Here is a 21359-nt window from a genome sequence, read left to right as displayed (position 1 = left end):
GACTGTCTTCTCACGAGTAATAGTTACTTTGCCCTTTTCTTAGCTTGGAAGATTTGGGAGAAATCACCTTCCACTGGTGTTGGTTTTTTTTTCTTCCCCCCACAAGTACATGTGAAATGGTCATCTGAAGAATTGGGAAATCTGCTGATCACCCGTCCAGAAATCTTAACTCTGCATAATCTTCACTCAAATATGAGGTAAGCATTTCACAACCACTCCGAGCTCTAAGTGTTGCCAAATCTTGGCTCCCTATCCACCGATGGCGAATAGAAATACGGAGACAGAGTTTGGAGGAAATAGAAAAGAGTAGCTTTATTCCTTTTGCCAGGCAAGATAAGGAATCTATAATATATAGTTTAAAGATGTGAAATAAGTCATAATGACTTTGTCATAATGGCTTTATATAAAGGGAGAGGTAAAAGCCACACATGTGCCATCTAAGAAAGATTCAATAAACAGGTAAACTTACCGTATAAACGATATTTCCAACAAATAAATAGTCTGTGGCATGACCATTGGCCAACACAGTATCTGAAAAACAAAGAGGTTACAATTACCCTCCAGAGCAGAGCACTGCAATCTATTTTATTCAGAATGTAAAAACAGAACTTTAGAGACATTTATCAAAATGTAAGGGAATTTCGAAAATTGCATTGTCTGTGATTCTAATGCCTCCTTTTTCTAACTCTGCATTTTTTCACCTTATATTTTTGCCAAATGAAGCAAACAAACAAAATCAGGTTTCCTACAAACCAAACAACCAAACACTTGATCTGTGTGGAAATTTACATTTTCATACAGATTCAAATCTCCCTTTTTTTTTTGTCAGTTAGAAAAAGGAATAGTATAAAAACATATTAATTTATCTTTGTGGGTGTCAGTATTAGACCTTTTCCATGTGTTCATTTACTATTCGTCTTTAATTTTTGCTAAATTGGAATTATAGGCCAACAGCAGAAGATAACTACATGATACAAAATGAGTTCATGATTACTGAACTCAGAGAATTTAAAAGAATATTCACTACTTGTGTTCTCTGTCAACTTCTACATGAACTTCTGGAGTCTACAAATGGGTGAATGCAAACGACCCAATGAGAGATGCCTAGACAATACAACTAGGATTCTGAAGCTTTAATTTTATAGCTTTCCAATTTTTTCTTTGTAAGGATGACTATTACAATGTACATAACAATCACTAAGGCAGAACTCTAAGAGAATTGTCTAGTTCAGGTCAGCTAGCCTGCTGTGAAAAGTCTGGTTTTTACCCTGAGGGGTTAAAGCCTGTTTTAAGATCAGAAATAATTTCTTTGGGTGACACTGCCAATCCCCTTTTATTCTCTTTTATACTCATCTGTGGCCTACAGGCCAAATGTATAGGGATTTTTCTGTTCAAATTTCCAACCCAGTAGCTGTTGTACACACATATTTGGGCTCACCAATTTACCCAACTGTTTGTTGAAGAATCTGATTCTTATTAAAGAATCAAGGTCCTTTTAGTTTTCGCAAACACCATAAGGATCAAGTACCATCACAGGGAAAATCTGGTAATTGTGGGACCCTGGATCCAGCCACAGGGCATGCCTTTTCTCCTAATTCTAGATAAGTAAATTTGTGGATTAGGACAGATGAACCCACAAAGTGACATCACTGGCTGCGTTAGGTACTGGCCTAAACTCAGGGATTGCTCCTGGGGACCGTGAGAGTTATCCTAGGGTGGCCACTGACTTAAAAAGGATTAATCTCAAAGCCTAGGGGAGACACGGTGAAGGGAGGATCAAAACTCAGGCAGGACTTCATTAAAAAGGAAGGAAGGAAAACAATGATCAGAAAAGTAAAGAAGAGGCTACGTTAAGCTCAAGAAGGCCACAAGTTGATGTATTAGCAAATAGCTATTCAAAACTGTAAGGGTTAGCATTTTAGTAACTGGCCCTAAGATTGTTTTAATAATAAAGACAACACTTTTAAAGAAAAGCCTCAATAAAGAAACACTTGAGATTAGACAGGAGACCATTGCTTTGATTCTAACAGAGATGACAGCTGTGAAAGGGGTAACATTAGTCTTTTATTTACAGGACATTTATTTAAAGCCTACTTTAAAGCGGGAAGTGGGGAGACAAGATCCCTGTCTTCGTGGAGCTCCCAGTACAGTGAGGGAGACAAGACAAAAACACACCAACAAACAGATACACAATACAATGTCAGGTGTAGTAAATGCCACGAAGACGTGGAAGGTATGGAATAGAGAGGGACGGGGCTGCTATTTTAGACAGGGAGTTCTGGAAAAATCTGTTTGAGGAGGTAACATATGAGCAGATCGAAATAGTTGAAGGGAGTGAGTTAAATGAATATCTGGGCTAGAGCGCTCCAGGCAGAGGACTGGCCAACAGTCTGAATACAGACAGCAATGTTGAGCTCAAAGACCATCACAAAGGCCAGTCTGGCTGCAGACTCTGGGGAGAGCGCCCAGACAGTAAGAAGGGGCCAATTAACGTAGGTCATGGTGAGGAGCTTGAATTTCTCTGCTAACTATGACAGGAAACCAGAGAGTAAAATGGTATGAGTTATGTTCTTAAGGGAATAGTCCAGCTTTTATGGGAGAACAGATCCTGGATGACCAAGAACAGAATAATAACAGATGCAATTCCAGTTTGGAAACAATTGTAGCAATCCATCCAGGGGGATGATATTGGTGGCATGCAGAGTTGGGTCCAATATGGTAGCCTCGAGCTGCTGTTTATATTTAAAGTAATTAAAATACAATAAAAAATTCAGTTCTGGCTAGGGGTTGGGGAGGAGGGGGAGAATGAGGCATTACTGCAGCAAGTGTACAGCGTTTCAATTTAGGGTGATGAAAAGATTTTGGAATAGATTATTGGTGATGGCTGCGAACATTCTGAATGTAATGCCTATGAATTGTATACATAAAATGGACCATAGTACTAAAACCGAAAAACTCTTAGGATAAAACATAGGATTAAATCATGGCCTTAGATTTGGCAATGGTTTCTTAGCTTTGACACCAAAAGCACAGTGACAGAAGAAACAAGTAGATCAATTAGACTTCATCAAAATTAGAAACTTTTGTGCTTCAAAGGACACCATCCTGAAAGTGAAAAGACAAACCTCCGGAATGGAGAAAATATTTGCAAATATTTATCTGATCAGGAACCTGTATCCAGAATACAAAAACAACTCTTACAGCTCAATGGTAAAAAGACAACACAATTTAAAAGTGGGAAAAGGCTCTGCACAGAACTTTTTCCAAAGAAGAGGTATCGATGTCCAAGTACATGAAGGGATGCTCAACGTCATTAGACACCAAGGAAATTCAAACCCAAAAACCACGAGATATCATTTCACACCCACCGGGGTGGCTATGATAAAAAAGAACTGCTGCTGAGCAACTAAGCCCGTGCGCCACAACTACTGAGCCTACGCTCCAGAGCCCGTGAGCCACAACTACTGAGCCTTCGAGCAGTTCATTTTAGCTCAGGATGGATTTCCTAACCTCAGTCTCATACTATGTGTTCATGAATGAAGAAAAGACCCTTTAATTGTGAAAAGCAGTGATCTGAGGGCCCTGAAGTTCTACCTACATGAAGCCCTGACACAGTCTAGAGAAAACTCTGGTCAGATGGAAGAGTTAGAAGGGCTAGGAGACCAAGCTGAAAACCAAGGTTTACAACTATGGCTTGACAACTTGTGAATTTCCTTTTGATAGTAATATTTCAAACGTTGGTTGATTCATGTACTAAAAGAAATTAAATATACAAAGCATTTGTCTAAATATGGAGGGCTTAGAATGTGTTTCATATTTTAAGGATATACAAATAATGAACAAAAAACTGTTAGACATTGTTAATTCTACATTGAAAATAGATAACATATGTTACTAAGTATAAGAAAGGCTCTGTTCTAAGCACTTTACCTATGTGAGTATACTTACTAATATATGTGATGCTAATATAAGACTATTAGCATTACTAATATGCAACACTAATATATGTAATACTTCTTTAATGCTCTAACAATGCTATGAAATGGTATTATGACCTGCATATTTCAGATGAGGCAACTGGGGCAGCAAAGAGAAGCTAAATGACATGCAAGGTCACACGCTTAGTGAGAAACTGTAAGCTTTGTAATACAAGATTGTTTTCATTAACTGAGTTAGAAAAATGGACCCCAAAGAATAAAAGAAGACAACTTCAAGGGGAAAAATAATTAGACTAAGAAGAACTCGTTTGAAATACCAACACCTAACGGGGGAGGAACTTTCTAGCAGAGAAATAGGTGGAAAGAAAATGAGATTCACACGGCAGAGATTCTGTACCACCCAGGGCACAAGAGCGGGAAGCAGCAGTAGCCCCTTGAGATCTGGCCTTTTATTCTGAGTTGGGGTGGGCATTTCATTAGTCCGGAGCTGCTCAACCTCAGCACTGCTGACATTTTTCTAGGTAATTCTTAGTTGGGGGGCTGGGGGGTGGCGCCGTCCTGTGATTACAGGGTGTCTGGCAGCACCCCTGGCCTCTCCCCACTAGATGCCAGTTGTGACAACCAAAAACGCCTCCAGACAATGCCAGTGTCTCCTGGGGGAAAAATTCCCCAGATTGAGAATCACAGCATTAGAGGAAAGAAAACAGGGGAGCTGGAATAAGTAGAGAGAAGACACCCCAAAGTAAGAGTGGTTAATGAGGGGCTTCCCTGGTGGCGCAGTGGTTAAGAATCCGCCTGCCGATGCAGGGGACACGGGTTCGAGCCCTGGTCCGGGAAGAGCCCACATGCCGCGGAGCAACAAAGCCCGTGCGCCACAACTACTGAGCCTGCGCTCTAGAGCTCGCGAGCCACAACTACTGAGCCCGTGTCCCACAACTACTGAAGCCCGTGCACCTAGAGCCGGTGCTCCACAACAAGAGAAGCCACCGCAATGAGAAGCCCGCGCGCCGCAATGAAGAGTAGCCCCCACTTGCCACAACTAGAGAAAGCCCGCACGCAGCAACGAGGACCCTATGCAGCCAAAAATAAAATAAATAAGTGAATAAATTTATTAAAAAAAAAAAGAGCGACTAATGAAGGGAACCCCCTCCTCTGTGGTCAGGCCGAGGAGGAGAGTGTGGTGGGACCTCTCAATTCACACCATCAGCAGAGAAACAGGGTGAGACCTTGGTACAAAGGGATGCAACTGCCATCGCTTGATGGCCTTTAAAGTGGGCAAACTCTGTGATTACCTCTGGGACTGAGAGCTCACTGGTGAAGAGAACATGTCCGTGGAGACACTTAAGACCACGGACCACCATGCTGGCAATTTGGCATGAACAGAAGGAACAGATAGTGAAACCCAGGGACATCTTCCAACCGCAGCTTGAATAGAAGGAACAGATAGTGAAACCCAGGGACATCGTCCAACCGCAGCTTCTAGAATTTTCTAATGCATTAATTTCTACCTTGCCATGACAGTAAAATGCTACTGGCATTAAATAATATGTTTGCACTTGAACTAATCTGAATGCACTTCAGATAACTTTTAGTGAAGCAGGATAACCCTACTATTTCAGCTCATCATTTTGGAAGGATAACTCAATACTGCATTTTAGTTTTCTGCTTAGGAAAGAGCATCTCCTATCCCAATCGAAACTAATACCACCTGGGGATAATTTATTCCTTGAAGAAGAAACTCCCAAACTAACTTGAGATTCTGGGACATGTCAAGAGCCTAGGAAAAGATAGCATCCACTAAACAAGTCACAAGTCATTGCTTTGCCCACCCTGTTGGGGAAATTCCCACGGAATACAGTATTCTCTTAAAGGTTATATTTCAACTGTTTTAGAGGCAAATACCTGTGGGCATCATTCCTTGTTAAAACTTGCCAATAACATCCTCCTGAAGAAAAGATCCGAAGTCCTAAACAATCACTGGCAGATGAACGCATTAATAAGATACAGCTTGCTGATAATTCAAGGCTGGAAAAGCCCGTTTGGACTGTCCAGTTTATTCCTGAAGCACGTTGCTGACAAATTACTTCTTCCCACTTTGTTTAATCTCAACAGTACTGTTACGATTCCACCACTCCACTCAGGAAAACAACTTTCCTGTGGTTTAGCTGTTTTCATTTTAGTTGGATATTTAAAATCTCAAGTGATTTTTTTTTTTTTGATAGGAGAAAAAGAACCCCCAAGCCAAGATGAGTAATTGGGTCCCCAAGCCAGCCTTCAGGACAATATTTATCCACCATCTATGTAAACGATAAGAAGAAGATTAGTGCAGACAAAGCAGCATGGGGTGGTACAGAGGGATGTTTGGGAGGAAGGGGGCAGGGAGCGGGGAAAGGACAGTTCAGGCACAAAAGGACTCAGCCCGCCTAGAGGCGCGGAGGTGAACTCCTGCCCTGCTGGGGTAGAACCTTGAGATGCACGGGGCGGGGCGGGGTGTGGGATAGGAGTACTACAGGGGCCAGAATGGTGAGGTCAGCAGGGGTCAGACCACACCAGATCCTAAAAAGGTCCCTGTTAAAGAGCTCCACCAAACGTACAAGTGGAGAGAGGTGATCTCACCAGACCTTTGTTAACCGGCAGGACACTGAGCATTTCCCAACGGAAACCTAGCGTTCGCTCACGAAGGCTCAGCAGAGCTAGGGCAGAGGGAAGGAGGGTCAGGCTGCCTGTTGCGTCAGCACCGCCGGCATTTCACGGAACGGTGTGAGATCAGCCCTGTGCAGGCCGAGGTTGAGATCCACCCAGATGAGAGCCGAAACGTTGCCGGACCAAAAGTCCAGGGAAGGAGCTCCACAGAGTAAAGAACCTGAAAGAGCGAGAAAGTTTCCCAGCTGCTTTGTCGGATAAAGCACTGAGTCACATTTAGAATGACCAGCTGTGGCCACATGTGGTGTAAAACCTAATATAATGATGGTGCCGCCAAAAACATCGAAAGTATTATTACAAAATACCAGAGCTAGAAGCCGCGTCCTGAGAGCCAGTCATTCTCTTAGAAGCCGATACAATGCCTTGGCTTCAGGACCCTCGGACCCAAAGCAGCCGCTAAGCCTGTTCGTCCAGACTTACATTATCTGCAAAATCTGGTTGGATCCAGGGACTGACACGATGTAGGATTAGCCAAATGAGGTTTAGAAACGCAGACACTAAAACAGACTGTTGTGAACAATGGGGACAAACCCACGTGGACCCTCGCGTGAGTAGTGATGACCCCAAATGCTGCATGCAAAAAGCTCTCTGAAAATATCTGTGGGAAAACCCACGGTTTGTAACAAAAGTATGTCTCGCTTTCTAAACAGAACGATAAAGGAACTTACCTCAGATGCTTCCAGAGGGCTAGGTTGATGACATCTTATAAGGATGCCATTTCAATTAAATGCTCATTAAACACATTACATCATGGCCCAGCTAAACCACAAAAATGTATTCAGAAAGGGCTCAGACAAAAAGCAAAATCTGAAGACTAAGTTAGAGCATAGTGCTGTGCAGCCAGAGAAGACAGGGTTTAATAATCAGGAAAACAGATGGGGTGGACGTATGTGTGTGTTTTTAGTGCAGTAAGAATCCGTGGAGTGCCTGGATTCCAAATCACAGGTAGGGCTTCCCTGGTGGCGCAGTGGTTAAGAATCCGCCTGCCAATGCAGGGGACACGGGTTCGAGCCCTGGTCCGGGAAGATCCCACATGCTGCGGAGCAACGAAGCCCGTGCGCCACAACTACTGAGCCCACACGCCACAACTACTGAAGCCCGTGCGCCTAGAGCCCGTGCTCCGCAACAAGAGAAGACACCGCATGAGAAGCCCGCGCACCGCGACGAAGAGTAGCCCCCACTCGCCGCAACCAGAGGAAAGCCCACGTGCAGCAACAAAGACCCAACACAGCCAAAAATTTTAAAAACTTTATAAAAAAAAAAAATCACAGGTATCTCACTCACATAGGACTCCATCGGGAGAATTAGGGGAGGTGGCACCATTCCCTCCACATCAGGACACCTGCCAAGAATCCTGGTTGCAGAGCAGATGCCAAGTTCCTCCTGTTTTCCTTCTCCCACCCTTTTGCTTCTAGAACCTTCAGCAGCACTAGTTCAGAGCAGGCCTGATTCCAGAATATTAATCAGGCTCTCCATTCCCCCGTCTCACCCTTGGGGCCTCTTAAGACTCCGGAGGTTCAGAGGAGGTATGATGCCAGCCAGCTACTATCAGATGAATATTAAGAGTGAAAATGTCTTCCAAGTTTCAAATAGCTAATTTACAAATAAGCTTAGAACTCATCTTGCTCAAATGTCTGTACTGTCTGTACTACAACTGAAACAATTCTTTCTGCTTCCAACACTATGTATTCACAAAGAGAAAATTTATTTTTTCCTTTCTTGGTAAAGAGTGGTATAAACTATTGGAAAGAGTTTCTAAAAGGTAGAGTTTATACAAGTGTTAGTGATTATAATTACATTCATAACCAGCACTGGGTTAAGTTCCTGGTTATATAAGCCTTTTGCTGGATTTTCTCCTCCCTGCTGACATTTCTGCTGGATAAAGTTAAGGATGTGAAACTCAGATTTCAATCTCTTTTTTCACTCTTGTTTACTAAAAATAGATTTTGAAAAGGAAGTAAAAATGATGATGGAAAGTAAACTCGATTGCCTGCCAATGTCAAACAGCCACCTCGTAGGCACAGGCTCTTTTCTTATTCCCGGGAGCGTAGTCTAATGACATTCCGCGGCCCTTCGTACCTACGTGGGGCCCCGTGACTAGTTCTTGCCAATCAGACATGAGCAGAAGTGATGGACCGCTTCCTGCCGGAGAAGGTTAAGAGCAAGCAGTCCTTCTGTTCTCTCCCATCCCCACGTGAAGGCGGAGGGTGAACTCGGGGGTCCTGCACAGACGGAGCGCCACTATACTGAGAATAACTAGGGCTTGTTTTAATCGGGTGTCGAAAGACACACAGACATGGACGTGATAATCGTGAAGGAAGGAGTTTATACTCACGGATCCCTAGAAACAGGACGCATGGGGCGTCAGGCAGGGCCATGGGAAAGCACCAGGGTCAGTCAGGAGGCAGGAGGGGAGAGCATGGCCCAGAGCCTCTAGTGGGGTTTTCACGGGACAAAATGGACAGAGCAGGGTAGGTTCACTGTTTAAGCTCAGGACTGGATAGTGTGAGTAATTTCAACAGTCTCTGGGTTTTAGGTCGATCCCTAGTTATGGGGTACCTGGCCCGGGGGTGACTTTGGGCAGGGGATACTGGCCTGGTGTAAGACAGTGAGGTACAGAGATGGCTGGGGGTGTGGGAGCCAGAATGGTTGGCCGGGAAGCAAAGGCATGCTTGTGGGGCAGTTGTTTGTTCTCCCTAGGAATTAGCCAACCCTGGGAGCACAGTCTCTCCAGGATCACGGGCCCAAATATCAGGGCATCACAAATGCAGAAAATAAGAAAATACAGTCAATACACCCATGTACAATGCACTTCTCCGTTTGATCGTTACACAAGGCAGAAATAAGCCTTTACTAGACTAAGGCCCTGATATTTGGGGGCTGTTTGTTGTAGCAGCTATGCCCACCTTAACACACCTCGATTCAACTTCCCGAGAAAAGCTATATGGGTGAAATCTGGGAACTCTGGCTCACGCTTCTTACAACATTACATCAAACCCAACTGTTTAAAATATATGCCAGAGTTTATTAAGAGAGACACTGAAATGTAAGAAACATTTAAGTGCATGAAAGCAACGGCCCTTCTGCCCCATAATGTGTTTCCAAACAACAGTCCTGTAGGAACATGAGGCGGACTTTACGTTACGAGTTCACTGTGTTTAAGACTAACCAGAACAGAAGAAAACGTTTTGAATTTGGAAACTTGGTTTTGAATGTACTACAGTGACGGGGTTAGCAACTAGTGATTTAGATTTATACGCTAGCTACAGTTTCATCTGTATAAATCCAGAAGCTTCCAGAGTGTTCTGTCTTTCTCGTTTTTAGTGAGCAAGTTCCATTCACTTCATTTATATGCTTCAGGATTTTGTGACTGTTCATACTACCCTGTCCTCTCAGTGGGTTTCCCAGATGGCAGAAGCCACATGGAGTTACTACTCCCCTTTTCTGTCCCATTTAGCATTGAATGATCGTCTCTGGATCTTTTTCATTTATCTTAGATCTTAAAATGGGTACACAGTATGGTCAGTGACTTTGCAATGGGAAGAAAATGTCGGCTACTGTTTCCCATACCTTACTTTAAAATGCTTTAAAATATAGTATTTTACGGGTAAGCTTTGTGACAGAACAAGCAAATTCTCCTGACAGGTTGAGGACACAGTACAATTCTCCTGACAGGTTGAGGCAGACTAGGGAAGCACTCACTAATGCAATATCGGACCCTTCCAATTCTACCTCCTAAGCAGCCCTCCCATCCATCCTCTTCTCTGACACAGTCACGACACAAGACCACACAACAGCCAACCAGCCGAATGCCAACAATCATCCCGGCCGGTGTGGTCACATTAAAATTCATCAGATACATGGTTCTCCGCTTATAACCCATCAATGGCTCCCAGTAAACTCATACTACAAAAGGCTCACTTGTCCCAACAGGCTGGAAATGGTCTGATTCCTTGGTCTCCATCCTTTATCGTCCCAAGGCAGTCAGTCTCACAGCACTGCTCCCCAATCCTCCACCCACAGGTGTCTTCTTTGAGTAGGAGTCACACCCTCTCACCCCATGCTACTTCCCGTAACCTGAAACCCCTCCCTCCTTACTCTTTCCCTAGCTTGTTCCTGCTCAGCCTTCAACTATGCTGTCACATCCTCTGGGGGGCAATCCTTAAAGCTGGAACCAGGTTAGTGGTCCTTGGTACGCACTCCATTTGACCTTGACTGTCCGCTCGCTACACTTTTTGTTCAGTCCTGCCTTGTCCAGTGTAAGCTCCACGAGGGCAGGGACCTTGCCTGTCATGTGCACTACCATCTACCAATACTGACCTGCACAGAGGACACACTCACTTATCTTTTTTTTTTTTCAATGAATGAGTAATTGATTTTAAGAAGTTGCAATCTCAGAGAACAATGGCAGTCATGCCCCAACTTAGCTTAATGTGAAACTGACATGATATAAAATAACCAAGTTTACGGTAATAGGTATAGGTCATAAATAATTCAAGCTTAAATGACCCAATAATGGCACAGGCAGAGAGAAGTACCCCTACACCTCATTTTATACATGTGCACTATTATTTCAGTTTATAAAACATGCCTCGTCTTACAGTAGCACATTTACTGAAAAGTATAAAATAGCCTTCTCCAAGAATGTTCAGAGACCCTGTTGCTTAATTAGTGCCAATAATTATCCACATGGTATTTCAAAGTATCCACATGGTACTTCTTCTTCTAGAAAGAGGAGGGAATGGTTTCCAGAGTGTAGAGTGTGAGGAATCTAGAACAATTTTTTTTCGGGAATTTTTCTCTGCTGGTAAGTATATTCCCATCACCTCCCTCTTAAATTCCATCAAGAAAAATCTGAAAAGTTCCTTTTTTTAAATCAAAACGGATTTTACGGCCTTTTGCCAATAACCGCATTCCACTTTAAGGAGGGTTGCTCAAATATGCAGACTGGATACACCAATGGAAAGCCCGAGTGTGGCCTGACACCAAGGTCTTGATGAATTTTGGTTCCTGCAAAGGTGATGTCTCTGGTTTTAACCTAAAATCATGTTTCAGATCAAAGGGTGGGAGGCTAGAGGCCAGCTGTGGCCGTGAGCGTAAGGTTGTGATGGTTGGAAGAAATCTGATTTACGGAATTGCTGGAGTGGAAAAATGTATTTTGAAACTTGAAATGAATCATCACCAACTCCATCAGCCAAGGACTGCTTTGAAAATTCTATCCAAAACCACGCAAAAATAAGCAAAGCAAAATTCTTGGAAGCTTCCTAAGGAATGAACAACAGGCTCACACCTTCTTAGAAATGTTTCTTCCCAACAATGATGCTGGGAAGTGACCAGCACTGCATGTACCTAAGCCTGTCTCCATGGAGACCGGAGAGAATTTCCTGGTAAAATCCACCATCTCCGCGACACAGTCCACAGAGCATGAAACAATGGAACAAAGCTGCTCTGTAGACCTCAGCCCCTGGTCGAGCAAAGCCCCCCAGGGCTCTGAGTGTGGCACGTGTCTGACGGAAAATTTCCAGCAGGACTTGGGGCTGGAGCGGGGGGCGGGGGGGGGGGGGGGCGAAGGCACTGTTCTGTGAGATCAGGGTCCCCATACTCTGAAAGTGCCCCGGTTTGTCTCAAACTGGTGTCACGTTTCTACACTTCTTTGGGAGCAGGGTGAATGCATCCTTCTAAGGGGCGATTCAAAGTGTAACAGGAGCGCATTTATATTTAGGACAATCAGCACGTAAGTAATCCAATCAGCTGCCATATCCCGGCTCTTCTCTAACTTCCAAGCTTTCTTGATTTTCACCTCTGACTTCCTTCTCCCCGCCCCCGAAAAAACAAACACACAAAACCCATGCTCTTGCCAGACGTTATGTATTTCTCTACACGGCTGTCTTATCTTCCTCAGAGGCAAGTCCCATGGTGTAACTCTCCTACCTTAAACCCTTCAGTAAAAAAAGTCCCCATCTGGGTTTTGGTGATCTGACCGTCACCTAACACCCACAATGCTACAGCTCTCTCGACTAGGGATGCTGGAAATGTGTGCAGACGTGTTTTGATTCACAGTTGCACAAGGACAGGGAAAAGGGTGACGGTGGGCGGGTTCACTGTCCAGGGCCAGGGATGCTCAGTGTCCGGAAACGCTCACCAGAGGCCGAACAAGGTCCCGAGTCCCGCCCTCCGACCCCCACCCCACTGGGAGCCACTGCCCACGGGCTCTCCCAGCTCCCGGCCAGGAACGCTGTTCCTCCCCGCCTTTACCCATACCTCCCGGCCCTACTGGATCACCCCCTATTCATCTTTTAAGAACTTAAGTATCGCCTCCTTGGAGAAGATGCTTCCTTGACCCGCTAGACTAGGCGGTGTCCCGGTATTACAAGCTCCCCCTGCAGCCTGTAGGACGCAGCACACTGGCCATTAAACAATTATGTGTGCCATTCCTGATGGTCAGCTCTGACCTTATGGAAGCCCCCACAGAGCTAGACATGCTCTTATGTCCACCTCTTATGTCCACGGCGCCTGGCACATCATAGGTCTGCAGTAACTTTGCTGAATAAGTTCTTCTCTAAACATGTTCCCTCCTCTCTAAACATGTTCCTGGTCCCTGGGTCTAACCCTCCTTAAGCTCCCCTGGGTCAGCCGGAAACCTAACTAGGATTCTTGCCACCAGTTTGCCTTCTACCATTCACCTTAACGAGATACGATGGATTCATTTCCCCGAAATTGCTCTGATCACAATACTTGCCTTGATCTAAATTCTACTGACTGTTCACTGCCTCCAAAGCAAGTCCCGATTTCTTAACATCGCATTCAAAGTCCTCTGCAATCCAGGTTTCACCTGCCTTCTCCAACTTTTCCCTGCCTTCCACCCTGTAAGGGATGACCTTCTCAAGCTCTCCACATCTGTCTTGAATCGCTCCCCTTCGTTTGGCTCTTCCCTCCAACCCTCCACATCTCCCTTTGCCTGGACTTTCAGGCTAAGGCTACACATCATCTCCTCGAATGAGCCATGAATCATCCCAAATGAAAGGCATCTCTCTCTCAGCCCTCTACAATCCGAGAGCACTTTACCTGTATTCTACTTGAGAATGATCTTCTGCCTTGCGAGAGAACTACCCACTTCCCTTACCAGACTACAAACTCCTTGAAGGTGAGACCCGCATTGATTCATTTACCCACCACCTTTAGAATCTACCACAGTGTCTCAGACATAAGGATCACATGAATGAATAGCGCTAAGGAACGATAATCATTTTGCTGTATATTAATAGTGAGAATTTAGAAATTAATCCTAAAATATTCATTCCGTTTGTTAGACGACATCAACTAGTGACCAAGAACACCAACTGGCCTCCTGTTGTTCTTTGCCAGATACGCTTAATGTTTGCTATTTATTTCACCTTCAACAGTTTCACTCAAAAGGTTACTGTTTACAACACAACCAAAAGAAAACCTCTATGCTGAAGGCATATGATGAAATAATGATTCTGACAATGATGGTGATAATGATTTTAAAGATGGAAAAACAAATCATCCTTTTGGCTGCTTGGCAAATTGCTAATCCGAGGGAAGCAGGTAAGGGTGATAGAAACCAACTTGAAATTCATCTGGTGATCTCTCTTAGGTAAATTAGTGACTCTTGGGATTCTATCCCCTTTTAAACACAGACCACATTAGGAGAATGAATGGATTTACATGATGGAATCTGGGTAAACAATAATGATCCCAACATAAACTACCAACCACAATCTCAAAGCACATAATCATGACTCAGGATCAGAAAACCATCATCTTTGCTGAAAATGGGCCACGCTAGCTCCTTCTGAAGCAGGTGAGGAAATGACCATCTTGCAAAACTTCTGTGAGTCCAAAGGCAAGCACTGCATATTTAGGGACAAAGTCAGTGCCGAGATAAGAGGCTGGGGGGCCTGTCTCTTCCTAAGGATGAAAGGCTGGGCTCCGGGATGAAAGAACACCTGCCAAACCTCTTCTTGTGCTCAGGAGACACACAAGACACACTACCTCCCATCCCCAGCCCAGCCTGATACAATGATGGCTGCTTTATCACCAAACTGTCAGAGCTTCTAAAACAAACCACAGTCAACACTCTTATATTTGTAAGCCCTTACTCACAAAACCATTTCAAAAGAAATTAAATCCACTATTAGTAAAGATGAATCACAGGAAAGCTTTATCGTTCAAAGAGAATGATTCCACTAGAATGCCCCTTTGGGGGTGGGGCTGGAAGCAGAAAATTGTATTTTCTGAGTTAGAGACTTAGGGACCCTTGAAGGAACAGGGCATCTGATGAAACTGAGAGAAAAGGTCATAGAGTATAACACATTCGTTGTGCATGCATTTTCTCTGTCAATATTTGACAGGTTAAAGCACATCAGTGAGGATGAATCATGTCCATCTGAAGCACAAAAAAACACTGACAGAAACAAAGAAGCTTGGAAACTTTATATTTGTTGGTTCTCTGTACAATAAAAGGCCTTCTCTAGTCAACATTTGGAGTAATTTTCCCCAGGGGTATTATTATGATTTGAGAGGGGTAAAAGAGTAGCATTCTTGTAATACATTTTCACTTTTTGAGACTAAAAGGTATGTCTCCTTAAGAGGTCACACTTTGGATGTATTAAGAAGTATGAACGAATACACCCTCCTTCAGCTTAGGGAAGACTGAAACCAACAGGGAGAATCAGTCCTCCAGCAAGCTTTAAACGCTGGCGTGAAAAGTGTAAGTCCAGGAAAGGAGACTTTCAGAAAACTGGGCATAAAATAAAACTCTCCCGAGATTTGAGTTATTTGGCATAGAGGTGTGTCAGGCTTGGAAAACGAAAGCCCAAGCAATTAACAGAAAATTTCAAACTCGTGGACAAGAGGCATCGATGTTTCATTATAGGACAGTGCTTTTCTTCAAGATCCTTGACTCAAATGGTTATTAAAAATAAAGTTTAGAATTCCTAGTATTTAAACTCTCCAGGCAACTGGAAAGAAAATGGGTTCTCAGAGCCAGAATGGGTGAAACCTACAAGCTATTAAGCCGAGACTAGTTCTCACTAGATGTCTCGTATGTTTTTCTTTTGAAATTTGTTCCTGTGATCTCTGGGTCTGCAGAACTGGGGGAAAAAATTGTGAGCAACTGGTACTGAGGGGCTGCAAAGCTACCTGCTGAGAGTTGGATCTCGAAGCCATTACCTACCGTGCTCCAGCGCTTTCATGGGAAACCAGAAGAGGATGAGGGAGTGGACCAAGGCGTTGATGCAGTGACCCCAGAAAACCTAAAGGGAAAACAAACCAAGGGAGTCAGGAGCTGCCCACCCTCTTGACCTCTGTGTAGCTCAACAAGCCCCTCATTGTCAGGGATGCTGGTTGCGATGCCCAGCTCCGGAAGGCAGAAAAAAACCCCAATTTCCTCACTTTTACATACAAATGACTGGGTTATCTCCAGATAATATTACTCTAGTACAAAGACCTAGAGAGATATTCACATATAAACAGGACAATATACAATCTACCCACATCCAAAAAGTAAATGATGCTCCATTTCCTTTAGAACGGAAAGAAAGACTGCATTTTATAGTCATCCAGAGAAAGGGTATTGGGTCAAACTGTTAATGAAGAGACTGAAGCCATACTTTTGAAAGCATGAAAAACATTTACAATGTAAATTCCTACACAGCATGCTCAATCTTTTGTTTTACCCCTTAAAATCCCTCCCATTCAATTTTTCAGTTTTTGGGATTTAGATGAATATCATTCACATTTAAAAATTCTCTTTAACACCTGAGAGGTCAAACAAAAGAACATGAAGTTTAGTTTCTTCTAACTTATAGTTTCATAAATGCATTTCAATCATCTTTTTAACTCTGAGATGACAGAATTACTAAAGCCAGATTGAATTTATTTAACAATCTAGAAATTGTTCTGGGAATTGTCATATATATATAGTTGGATCTTAAGTAGTGACGGGACAACAGAAAATAATGAGAAATTATGAGACAGTGGGATTTTCCTATTTTAAATGTTCATTTTTTCCCTATCTTCTCCCTGTCCTCTGTATGCCCCCGTCCCCCCGCCCCCAGATCTTCAAAATGCTTGCAGGTCAGTCTCCAAGCATCCTCAGCTCGGCTGCCTTTCCAACGGGTCCTAGCCCTACCTCCCTCCTTACATGGCCTTTGAATTCAAACTCTGTAAAACACCGATTTACGGAAACAATGCAGAATAAACAGGCCATATTTCCCATCGACAGAGCCATGGTGAACAAGGACCGATACAATTGGTCAGCCCCGTCTCCTTGCACATGGAACACACTAGAACCAGCAGTGTCCCCTTGTGTGTTTTCCAGATGTGGACATGCCTGTTACACTTTCCCAAACAGGAGGCAGCCCTGGAGGAAGACAAGCACGACACCTGGCTCAAAACGAAGGCTTCAGAGATTGCTCTCTACCGAGGACTCCCGTGGCATCCTCCCTAAAGCCTAGGCTGGTGTCCACGCAGGCTAATCACACACACAACCGGCACATGGTGTCTTAAATGAGCTGGGTATCGAGCCTCTGTTCCAGCCTCCGAATCCCCCCCTGCACAAACACCGGAGACGGAAACACGGCGATGCAGGCATGTGGGCATCTTTGCCTCCCAACCCAGCCGGGTACCTACTTCCCCTTCCGGCGGGGGGCCCTCACCTCTGCCCTTCTAGCCGTGGCTGGCGGGTCAGTGACACACCAGACCCCTTAGCCGCTCCTGATCGCGGGGCGCCCGTAACACCTAAGCCAGGCTTATCTCAGGACTGCCTACTCCTTGTCTGTCTAGATGTTTTCTCTTTCCTGATCCTCCAGACTGAAAATAATATCCACGCCTGACTCGATTCCTGCGTTCACCTCTGGCCAATTTTCCTCACTGGCTAAAGGGACATTTTCCTGTCCCTGAGAACCAGGCACTGATGGAGGGAGGGCCGTGCCAGGCGACAGGGCTCTATGGGGTGGGGGACGATTGGATCCCACAGGTCCCGGGGTGTGCGGGCCGCTGGCCACATGGTCATGGGGGGCCCACATAGGGAAGAAGAAGGCGTCACTGAACAGGAAGGGATGGACGCTTCCTTCCCGATCTGGCAGCTTGAATTCACCGGGCTTGCGATACCGGGAGAGACCCGGGGCCTCACCTCCCTTCGAACGCCCCCTGTGAGCAGGTACCAGCGCTGAGGGACAGGACGCAGCGCCCGTGCCTTCCGAGGGGCCCTGTGCGTGCGTGGCTCACCTTGGTGTTGAAGCCCTCGGCGTTCTGGGTGATCCTGTAGAGTTGCGGGAACCTCAGCATGCTCTCCTGGCTACATGACCTCTCGAAGATGCCCAGAGTGAAGGGGGGCAGCGCCGTGAAAATCTGCGTAGACAACAATGAGCCATCACCAGGGGCCCTTCCACTCACGCGGTTCCGGTGGTTCAGGTCTACGCGATGATGACTTAACTCTCGGTCGAGTCCGAACCTGAGGTTCAATGATTCACGACTCCCCGCACACCCTCCCGACAAACAAACGAAAGACCATTTTAAACTGTTGCCTAATCAGCATAAAATGAATACACTGAACACTAAAAACAACATCCTAAATATTTGATTAGCCAAGAAGTCTTGTTCCAGTAACAACTGCCCTCCTTTGTAGACGAGCTGTGACTTAGAATCCTACCATGGTGAGCTCTGTGCAGTGTGGCAGTGTTTTCCTGTGAGTGCTGAGGCCCCATTTGCAACTTTCCATCCTGATTTTACACTCACATTTCAGGAAGCACTATGTACTTCACCCACTTATTCACTCGATGGACTTTTAAGGGGAATGCATGATGGGCCAGGTATGGTGATAATCCCCAGGGAAAGAGAGATTTACAAACAGGAGGAGGAAGAAGGCAAGGAAGCAGGTCCCCGACTGCTAGGAACTCCGTCTGCTGCAGAGCTGGGGACGGGGCAGCTGGCAACAGGCGCAGAACAAACATATAAAACAGACCACTCTGCAAAATCACTCCTGGGGGAGAGGAGAGGGGGAATCAAGGAAGGATGCTTGGACTAAAGAGCTTTTGCCCTGTAAGGTACTGGACCTGCAGGATTTGGCAGGATGGTAATGGGTGTGGGTGGGAGGGATGCAGAGGGAAGCATCTCCATGAAAGGAACACCCGTCACAAAGCTTTTTTTTTTTTAACATCTTTATTGGAGTCTAATTGCTTTACAGTGGTGTGTTAGTTTCTGCTTTATAACAAAGTGAATCAGTTATACATATACACATGTTCCCATATCTCTTCCCTCTTGCGTCTCCCTCCCTCCCACCCTCACAAAGCTTTGAGGCACAAACACGGATAGCACGTTTGTGGGGAAGCTCTAGGACGTTCAGGATGGCGGTTGGCTAGGGACACGACACAAGACAAGGTTGGGATGGAGACAGAATGACCTCCCAGGATGACGAGCTCTTGGGCAGAGGGTGCTTCCTTTTTTTTTTTTTTAATAAATGTATTTACTTATTTATTTATTTTTGGCTGCATTGGGTCTTCGTTGCTGTGTGCGGGCTTTCTCTAGTTGTGACGAGCGGGGGCTACTCTTCGTTGCGGTGCACAGGCTTCTCATTGCAGTGGCTTCTCTTGTTGTGGAGCATGGGCTGTAGGTGTGCGGGCTTCAGTAGTTGTAGCATATGGGCTCAGCAGTTGTGGCTCACAGGCTCTAAAGCACAGGCTCAGTAGTTGTGCTGCACGGGCTTCACTGCTCCATGGCATGTGGGATCTTCCCGGACCAGGGCTCGAACCCGTGTCCCCTGCATTGGCAGGCGGATTCTTAACCACTGTACCACCAGGGAAGTCCCTTGGAGGGTGCTTCCTAAGACTGTTACCTTTACCTGTCCTCTATAGCGTGTGACATAGCTGAAGAAGAGGGTTGGAACAAGCGTGTCATCCAGCCCAGGCGGTGCGGCAGACCCGAGGACCACCTTCTCCTTGGGTGTGTGCACGGGTCGCTCTCTACTCTGCATCAGCATCAAGCAAGTCTGTACCCACAAGCCCAGCAAGCTCTCAGGGCCGTGGGAACTGGATGTGTGTCTCTACGAGAGTTCTGATTGCACACCAGTTCCCAGGAGCCTGAACATCCAGCCAGAGGAGTCAGTCTTTTCCAAGTCTGTTGGGATAAAACAAGTAGAGCTGCAGTGGGGTGAGGCCCATAAAGCTCACCAGCAGCTCCATCTTCACCCGGGAGCGGAGATGAAAACAGCCCTGGGATGTCAATGTTCTACAGATTTCAGGGAGAAAAAGATCCAGAGTGGTGGCATTCACATCTCACAATAACAAACGCTAGAGGAAAGCACCCCACAAACATCTCAAAAGCTCTGCATACTCAGTATATAAACTTGCCCTCACTGTTTGGTTAAAGAAGCTATCTGCATACTGTTTACACAGCCAGCTTTATTTTTTCTTTTCCTTTTTTCACTTGACTTCCTCCTTCCACCCACTTCAAATCCTCTCCCCCATCACACCCCCAGTCTAACAACCTACCAGATTTCTCACCCAGCTTGTAGCATACCCCTTCCCCCTCTACACACACACTGCTCGGGATCATTATTTGTTTTACAGAAACGAGACATCAAACACATTTTCTTCATCTTATTCTTCTCATTAAAAAATACACCATGGGAAGTCCCCAAGTACCCTGGGTTTGACCCCGAAGCAACCTTTTTCATGCTCACATAATATTTCATAGTATGGATGGATCATAGTTTTTCAACCATCACCTATGAACAGGCATTCATGTTATTTCTAGTTCTTTGTTGCCACAAACATCATGTAATAAACACCTAGATCGTATTGTAACATCTATCCTTTATCTTTTATTTCTATGCGAAAGATTCCCAAAAGTAGGCTGTAAGGGTAAAAAAAATACATGTATTTTAAACTTTAGACGATGCTGCTTGGCTGCTTTCAGAAAAGGTTTCCATTGTTTATCTCTCCCTTCAGAAAGGACAACCATCTTCTCCCTGCTTCCCTGTCAGCAATGCTTGTTATATTCTATTTAATACTCTCCAGCTTGAAAAATTAAAGATGTTGACTCTTACTTTTAAAAAATGTACATTTCCCTGGACCACCAACTTTAGTGCTAAGTTCCCTGACTTATTTGTCCAGTTCTCTGTCAGTATCACATTGATGTGGTTATGGCAGCTTTATAGTATAGCCAGATGTTCAGATAAGTCTACCTTTCTGATTGGTCTTTTTTGAACATGCTTTGCATATTTATTCTTAGACGCCTGTTAATTCCATTCATACCTTAATATCATTTTATTCAATTCCCTTCTCCCCCCACCCCCCAAACAATCATCCATTGGGATTCTATATGGAATCACATAAATTTATATACTAATTTTGGAAGGGTTGATACTTAAGTTTTTTATGATACTAAGTCTTCCCATACAAGGAAATAGTATGACTTTCCATTTGGTTAAATCTTGTTGCATATACTTAGGTAAGATTTTGGGTGTTTTTCATGTAGGTACTATAAAAATTATTCCTATGCAATGTATAATTCTAATTGCTATTTTGAAAGGAATTATTATTCTCCTTGCATTTCTAAGTGCTCATTGTTAGAATTAAAAAGAAAAAAAAAAAAAAAAAGCTAGTGATTGCCAGGACAGAAAAAAACTATGGGTTTTTATATATTTATTATGAATCTGGCCACCTTATCAAATTTTCTTATCATTCTAGTATT

At 44.5% G+C, this 21359-nt stretch overlaps 1 protein-coding gene across 2 annotated transcripts in view; it reads right to left on the bottom strand.

The window, feature by feature from the left end:
- Positions 1-21359, bottom strand: part of LOC118884388 (phospholipid-transporting ATPase IB) — a 545038-nt gene that overhangs the window by 130895 nt on the left and 392784 nt on the right. For both annotated transcript variants that reach the window (XM_036832038.1, XM_036832037.1), the window contains exons 29-31: positions 17895-18017; positions 15841-15919; positions 470-531 (exon numbers count right to left, since the gene is read on the bottom strand). In XM_036832038.1, the coding sequence (XP_036687933.1) occupies positions 470-531; positions 15841-15919; positions 17895-18017 (264 nt within the window). The remainder of the gene's footprint in view (positions 1-469; positions 532-15840; positions 15920-17894; positions 18018-21359) is intronic.

The sequence above is a fragment of the Balaenoptera musculus genome, chromosome 18 (assembly GCF_009873245.2).
Source record: "Balaenoptera musculus isolate JJ_BM4_2016_0621 chromosome 18, mBalMus1.pri.v3, whole genome shotgun sequence".
In the NCBI taxonomy this organism is placed as follows: Eukaryota; Metazoa; Chordata; class Mammalia; order Artiodactyla; family Balaenopteridae; genus Balaenoptera; species Balaenoptera musculus.
Note: the sequence above shows the minus strand (reverse complement) of the source record. Positions and strands in the feature narration are given on the sequence as shown.